We start from the raw sequence: 8,609 nt of genomic DNA on the forward strand, positions 1-8,609 counted from the left end.
AGAAATCATTTATTCCCATCTTAAACTTTTGTAAAGTGCTGTCCTTCACTACAGCCTATGACAACTCATTCTGTAAGTTAATCACCCCATTAAGAATGTAAAACTGCCTTAACCAAGTTGGCTTGTTTTTTCAAAATCTTTAACTTGTGCCTTCTGTTGTTATATGCAGAATATAGTACAAAGAAAGCTGACACCTTTATCCTATTTATCCTTATTGAGGAAATTTAACTATGATGTATCCCAGGCAAAATAAGGAAGGAGTTGAATCCCATTCTTGCTTGAAACAGAGCAATGCATTTTATTAATGATTATGGAGAAGTTCTGTAAAATATGTAGCAGATAGCAGCCTCAAGTAGAAAGGAGGCTAGTTTTATCTTAGGATGAAATAATCTCTCCAAAATTAAGCCATTGCACAAGCAATGTAAGTGACATCTCCTTTGCATGCATGTGTAAGTAACTTTCTGATTTTTGTTCTTCTTTAAGTAAAAACAGCATACCGTAAACTGTCATTGAAAGTCCATCCTGACAGAACCGAAGAAAGTCAGAAAGCAGAGGCAACAAAGAAATTTCAGACATTGGCTAAGGTCTACTTCATACTATCGGATCAAGAGAAGAGGGCTGTATATGATGAAACTGGTGAGTATTTTTTGTTTTAGTTTTCAGATTAAAGTATTGGCATATTATTTCAACATGAACCATAATAATTTTTATGGTTTACTCTGTGATTATGAAAGTTTAAAATGCAATGGTGTAAGATATTGGTAAATCCCGTAGTAGTTATTTTTTAAGTATTAGCCAAATCCAGCCTGATTTTAAAGCATTTGAAATTTAATATAATTTAAATGATGAGTTTGGAGGTTTCACAAATTAATCTTATTTTTACAAAAATGTTGAATTTTTAATTTTTTTTTTTACATTTATGAATTAAATCATAAAGTTTTGATATGAAATCATTACAGAAACAGAGAAAAAGAGAATTTTTCACTGCATATTCCTCAAAATAAAAGTACAGAGATACCAGTATCTTAATAGATTTCACCCTTGGCTGCTTGGAATGAGGAAGTAGCTGATCAAGAGGTGTACATAGTTGAGGACTCTGTCATTTAGTACACTGATAAAGTTATTTGTAAAGAGAAACATAGAAATTTTGACTAGATTTGCTTGCCAGACTCTAAAGAAGAAGACATTATTTTACATTTAATTGCTGCTACCAAGAAGCATTTGTATATTTTTTGTAGTGCATGTCTGAGCAGGTGGTTTTGGAAGTTGTAAATCAAAAGAGCTACTCAAAAAGCATTTAAGATTTCCTTCAAAGTTTTAAAGATAGAAATAGATTTGTGGCCCTTTCAGAAGTTCTCCCTTGGGCTATATGTAAGAATGAATTACTTAACAGGATTCATGGCTAAAATGAAAGATTATCAAATTTATGGTTAATGCAACAGGTGGGCTGATTGTACCTGAAGTGCAGTTTTATGAGTAAAGGTAAATTATATGTTACTGATTAATTCCATTTAAGCAGACTAGATAGCAAAATAATTGGGAAGCTTTCTAAAGACATTCATGAAGACAGTTTAAATTTGCATAGTGGTGTGAAAGCTTGGGAATTTGGAAATATATATATAAATTAATAACATAGTAGAGCATCAAAGAAATTGGATAATGACTTAGAGGTTCGGTTCGGCATGGTAGGAATTTAGGTTAAAAGTATATTTCATTCCCCAAAGGGGAATGAACTGTAACCAGGGTTGGTCAGAAACTTCTGTTTCTCTTCACTCCACTACATAATTAGAATTAAGTGGCCAGGGCTTTTAAGAATTAAATGCTTACATGAGTGAAGGTCTTAACTGATAATTTTCCAAGTAATGAGTTCACAAGCTGAGGGAAGAGCTGCGAGGAGACGTGGAGAAGAAGAGAAAGAAGGAGAGCTTTGCTGAGTTGTGTGTTGACTACGGAAGTTTTCTTTCTTTCGGCAGGACCTGTGCGTTGGATGACCCCATGGCATCATGCATTTGTAGATCAGAGACTGTAGATTAAAATACCATGTAAAGTGTAAACCATGGTTATACTCTCAGACCCACTATGTACCCCCTGAGAAGTGCAAAAGTACGTTTGGGGGTACATGTACCCCAGGTTGGGAATGTCTGACAGTGCATAAGTTATAAAAATAGTGTTTAGGGTAAGTCTGTCGGATTTAAAGAGAAACTTAGTTGCTGTTATTATATTAGGAATATCAAGAGCAAAATGAATGAGTTTAGTGTTCAAGTTGAAAAAAAGATTATGATATGATGAGTATTAGTGAAACTTGGTTAAACTTGTAGGATATTGATAATAGGAATTAATTGAAGTTCCGGGTTATAAGCTATTTAATAGTGATAATTTTTAAAGGAGAGAGTGGGGTTGCCTCTTTATTATAAAGGATGAACTGCACCTTTTGGTAATGAAGACAAAAATGGGTGCTTCTATAGCATGTGGTTTACAAAGATATTTACATTGTAGCATGTAGTAATTATTTTTAATGTTTTGCTACATGTTGAAATGAAAATACATTAAACTTTAGTTCTAAATTTTAATTAATTAAAAACTTTATTAATGTAGAATAGTACTAAGGCTAGTAGGCCCGGCATGGCCAGGTGGATAAGGCACTCGACTCGCAATTTGAGGGTCGCGGGTTTGAATCCCTGTCCCACCAAACATGCTCGCCCTTTCAGCCGTGGGGTCGTTATAATGTGACGGTCAATCCCACTATTCGTTGGTAAATAAGTAGCCCAAGAGTTGGCGGTGGGTGGTGATGACTAGTTGCCTTCCCTCTAGTCTTACACTGCTAAATTAGGGACGGCTAGCGCAGATAGCCCTTGTGTAGCTTTGCGCGAAATGCGAAAACAAACAAACTAAGGCTAGTAATTTTTTTAATAAAATTAGCAAAAGTTATTAAACTCATTCATAAATAACTTGTTTTGTGTGCATAAGTCCATTATGGCAAGCAAAAACTTTATTAAAGTGAATTTAAATTATTTTAGTATGCCAATTGAATATTATGTTTTTTTAACTAATTATCTTAATCTGTCAATCTAAATGAGTCTATATTAATGTGCCTTTTACTAACTAATCATCATTGACCCTGGTTTTTTTAAGGAACTTAATATTAATTTCAAGTTTTTTAGCTTAGGATACTATTTTCTTAATAATACATGTAACTCAGATGCCAGAAATATTGTTTAACACGCCTAAGTATTTTTTGTATTGCATTCTTCTAAAACTACTCATGTTATAGTAGGTTTATCACTTATAATTTATTGAAGGCACATTATAAAACTTACTTTCTTATTAGGATTTTTCATCCAGATAATCTTATTTGGTATCTAAAGAAGTTAAAAACATTGAATTGTGATGGATTATGGAAAAGCTGTGATATTTCATGATAAATGTCAAGTACAATGGCAAAAAAATGCTATTGCAAGAAAAAATAGTTGTAATATTTTTTCTCTCAATTAATATATAACATATAAACTGTCTTTCTGGACATTTATTTTGAACATTTATGTCAGTCCAATTTTGCCACATAAGGTTCATTGTTTGGGGAAAAGCCAAGAAAAAAAGTAGTTAGATAACATTACAAACCTAGTTTCCACTTCTAAGTTCTAATGACTGTTTTAGTATTTTGTAGTTTTGTTCAGGATTATTGCATGTTTTGGTATTGGATAAAAGCGTGAAGTTTATTACTTTAAATTTATAATGGTTTGACATATTTTAGATACTTCTTTGTAAAGAGAAAATATAAATTTTATGTTTGAAGAATAAAGAATATCAGTGTTTGAAAACAATGTTATTTGCAGTCTTTTACTGTATTTTATTAGCATTAAGTACTGATTTTTTACAAACATCATTGGATTTTGGCTTTCTTTTACAGCTAAATATCATATGGACAGAATATGAAAAGTTAATGGCTCATATTTAACTTGAAAAGCTGCCTATAATTTTGTGACCTCATCAAAAATATTTAATCAATATAAAAACCTAACGTACATACCCCACCCCCCAGTAAGGATGCTTGCCATATTCTTTGCTTGTATATTAAGTGCATCTTCAAGTGAAAGTATGTGCACTTGGAATATTAAATCTTTAATAAATAGTCTCTACATGATACAGTGCTGAAATTCTGTTTGAATTCTAAAACATTGCACTGTTTTTTGTTTTTTTTAATAATTGATATCATTTGTAACTGCAATGGATAATTATGCGTTATGTGGAGTATAGTGTAAGCACTAATGAATTCTTTCTTGCACAAGCAAGATTGAGAAAATGTTACCTGATTACATACAGGTTAATTTTACTGTGGGTATTTGTTTTGCAACACTAGGATTTTTGAGAATAGAGAGCTGCTAGAACAGATTTACCCATCCATTAAAGTACACCTGGCTAGATAAAAATAGTTTTTTTTATTTGCACGCAGGTGAAGTTGATGATGAAAATGACATCCCACCAGAAAGAGACTGGTCAGTTTATTGGAGACTGTTGTTTCCGAAAGTTTCTCAGAAGGATATAGAAAATTATTTGAAAAAATATAAAGGTAGGCATAAAGTTATATTTTGTAATATTCTTACAGTATTTGTTGCTTACATACTTGCTATGTATTTCAATGTACAGTTTTAAAGTATTGTTGAGGCCCCAAATATTTTAATGAAAAAATGATGTAACACATTAAAAACAATATCTAGACTGTGTTACTGTCATACATAAAACAATATCTAGACTGTGTTACTGTCATACAACAAACAATATCTAGACTGTGTTACTGTCATACAACAAACAATATCTAGACTGTGTTACTGTCATACAACAAACAATATCTAGACTGTGTTACTGTCATACAACAAACAATATCTAGACTGTGTTACTGTCATACAACAAACAATATCTAGACTGTTACTGTCATACAACAAACAATATCTAGACTGTTACTGTCGTACATAAAACAATATCTAAACTGTGTTACTGTTATACATAAAACAATATCTAGACTGTGTTAATGTCATACATAAAACAATATCTAGACTGTGTTACTGTCATACATAAAACAATATCTAGACTGTGTTACTGTCATACATATTAATGAAAAATATCAGTAACTTGACCCAAAATGTTTTAATCCTGAACTATGGTATATTTCTGTTTAAATTTTCTATTCTCTTATTTTATTCTTACTAGTCCAGTTAGTGATGAAATATTTGGGGTTGCTTGTGATAAGAAAATTTGTTTCAGAGTGCATTATAATTGGTTACACTTTTCCACTTGTCAAGTTTTACTAGAGTTCAGTTTAATGTATGTTCATATAAATTTTTTGTGTTGTCTTGTTATTTATTAAGTTATTAATAATTAAGAATGAGAGTAATTCCTACCTCTTTAAGTTAAAGTTAAAAGTAATTTGCAAAAGGAGGAATCACAACTTTTTTCAATGCTGCTGTCTTTCATCCTGCATTTGCTTAAAAACTTAGAGTTAAAATAAAATTAAGTTTTTTTTGTGTATGAACTTGTTTGTTTAAACATTTTTATTTAATAAAGGTTCATACATGTCCTTTTGATTCAGTTTTTATATTACTATTACATTATTTCTATTGAAACAGTACTATTTCATATGTTTTAGGTTTAGATATATTATTATCTCATTTGGTAAGTTCAAATTGCTCATTAACACTGCCCAGGTTTTGTCTTTGACATCTTAAGCAGCTTATAAACAAATTTTACATCTTATGTAGTATTCACATTCCTGAGATCTCCTGTTGTGATCATTTTGTTTATTTCTTTGTGATTTTTCTTTTTATAATTTTATTTGATTCAAAATTATTAATTTTTTATCTTGATATTTAATTTCAATTCAGCACTGGTGTGCTGATATGAAACAACCTTTTTGTGTGAACCTGTAATGTGAGATAGAGCTAAAATAGTAATTTGGTTATAGTTGCTATAAAGTTCCTCTTCTATACTGTTTTTTGATAAAAATTTACGGTATTGTTAGCAAATATGTGAATGGTTTAATTATGATGAAAGTTAATGACAGCTTGTTTAGATATTCAAATGACTAGTGTTTAGTAACCATTAATTTTAACATTTTTTCACAAAAATTAGGGATAATTATCTTCTGCGGTAAAGATGGGTATTTTAAAAGTATTCTTGAAATATAATCATGTTTCCAGTGTCAGTCACTGTATTTATAGAAGTATTATTCTGGCTATAAAGATGGTAATGTTTTAACTTTAACAACAACAACAAAAAAAAGAATATTGTATATAGCCTTATTTATTAAGATTCCAATTTTCAGGTTATGGATTGAAATTGTAAGGTGTAATTAAAATAGGAATATTAAAAAATTGTAGTCATTTCTGTTCGAAGAGGAAGCTTGAATAATATCTACTGTTAGGCGGACATTAGGAATTGAGATGTGATGAATATAAAGGTTTTGGAATGTTCATTAGAGCTGTAATGATTCGCCTAACTTGCAGTTCATTGGCTACAGTTTGTGCTGCAGTTTGGTTTTTCTTCTTTTTCTGAACGTCCTTTTCTACATTATATAGAAATGAATGCTTTGAATAAGTTACAAACTTACCTTTCTGTGCAAGTACTTGTTCAGTCTGTGTACTGTATAACCATTTTAAATATAGATTTTGATATTTTTACTAAAACAGCTTGGAAAATTCATTAGTTGGGTTTCTAATTACTCACGAATATGACCTATCAAATCATTCAATAAACCCAACTACCAAAGTGTAGAATAGAAGATGCACTCTCGTCATACAAATCTGCTGTTTGGAAATATCTTAGGTTTGAAATTTTGAATGTAAATGAAGTAAGAAAACTGATCATTCAAAAACAATGTGTAGAATGTATGAGATGGAGGTCATTTATAAAATGGGAACAACATCAAACATTGCCACACACCTGAGAAGAAAACATGATATTATGTTACAAGAAATGGAGAAAATTAAAGGCAAGCTGTCATTAGCTTCACTTTCTGTAAGCAGTAAAGGGTTCTGTGCTCCTCAGCTGAAACTTCAGGAAGTATTTTAAATTAAATTAAACCTGAGCAGTTTAAGGGGAAAAGAAATAATGAGCCATTGGAATATTTATGGCTGAAGACATGAGTCCATTTTCAGTAGTAGATAATCCTGGTTTTAAGACTGTTTTAAGGTTTAAAAACCTTAAACAGTCTTAAAGCCAAGACATGTGATTTCTTCTACGACTCACTTTTGTACTGTAGTAATTCTGAAGAGGCAAAAGACGAGCTTGACACTGAACTGAAAGGTGCTTCTTCTGTTGCCCTTATAAGTGAGGAATGGAATTCATGATCTGCTATTAGCTAAATTACTATTACTGACCAGTTTATAAGCAACAACTGTTCTATATTTAAGACTGGTAAGTGAGTTGTGTACAGACGAGCATGTGGCAGATGTACTGATAGGTTAGTAGGGTGGTTGAAAAGGTAGTTTCTTTTTTTCACAGAAGTACAGTGGCAAATGCTAAATTGAAAGCAAATCAGCTTAATTTAAGAAAGTTGAGAAGTGCTAATAAGATACTTCTACCCTGTATCAAATTTTAACAGAAATGTACTGTAACTTTGCTTAGATTCCTTTAAATTTTCAACCCTTATAGGTATTTTAAAAATCTTAATATATATATTTTTAGATGAATTACTAAAAATGCCACAGGGGGCAGTAAATTATGAAACACTTTTACATATTTATTGATTTTTCACTAAAAGTTAAATATATTTTGTGAAGTAACTTGCTTAAATTTGTGAAATTCCAAACACGTTTTGTTAGTAAGACAAAGGTACTTTCTCACACACATTTCTTTGATTTTCACTCTGCATTTTAGAATATTAGATGGTGTACAGTTTAGAACAAATACTGCTTCAAAACAGAAATGCCTATCTACCAGAACTTCTTGATACAGAAATACCAACTGTTAATCAATATTTATATCACAAGTTATTGAAAATCCTTTAATACTGTCACAAAGAAATAAGAATATAGCTAGAACATTCTTCTTTTTACTTTCTCAATAAAAAAAAAAGTCTAAAATGCAAGTGAAGTATCACAGCTTGCTACGCCTTTTTATCATAATTAGATTGTAACTGTTAGAACATTTGTGTAAGAGATTACTTAAGATATTTTTGTCTCTTATTGTATTGGAATAATATACTATTGTGGAACTATTTATACAAAAGAAGGAACATTGAAAATTTTCCTTAATAAGATGGGATTGACATTTTAAAATAACTTTAAGCCTCAGAAGGAAGTTGCGTAAAAACTGAAAATAATATAAGAAAATTCAAAAAAGAAGTTGGAAACTAAAAGAAAATGAGAGTGCACGACAAGAAAGGATGAGCATAATCAAGAGAATGAACAAAGTATTAACCCTTTTGAGATGGGTCATAGGTGAAAGACCATGTCATCTCATTTGTTGACTCGCATTCAAAATTTTATTGAACTACTATTTCATGAATTTATGTCAGTTTAGTTTAGTATCAAACTGTAGACTATAATTCAAATTTTATAACTATACATTACTCATTTTCTTAATTTAAAAGTAAATATAAAAACACCAACAGATAA

General features: G+C 30.7%; 1 protein-coding gene across 1 annotated transcript in view; it reads left to right on the forward strand.

Moving 5' to 3' along the window:
- The window catches only part of LOC106466664 (dnaJ homolog subfamily C member 9-like), an 18,516-nt gene that overhangs the window by 5,255 nt on the left and 4,652 nt on the right, over window positions 1-8,609 (forward strand). Inside the window, exons 2-3 of the mRNA XM_022394725.1 lie at window positions 484-636; window positions 4,451-4,568. Of these exons, the coding sequence (XP_022250433.1) occupies window positions 484-636; window positions 4,451-4,568 (271 nt within the window). The remainder of the gene's footprint in view (window positions 1-483; window positions 637-4,450; window positions 4,569-8,609) is intronic.

This window comes from Limulus polyphemus, unplaced genomic scaffold, assembly GCF_000517525.1.
Source record: "Limulus polyphemus unplaced genomic scaffold, Limulus_polyphemus-2.1.2 Scaffold2336, whole genome shotgun sequence".
Classification (NCBI taxonomy): Eukaryota; Metazoa; Arthropoda; class Merostomata; order Xiphosura; family Limulidae; genus Limulus; species Limulus polyphemus.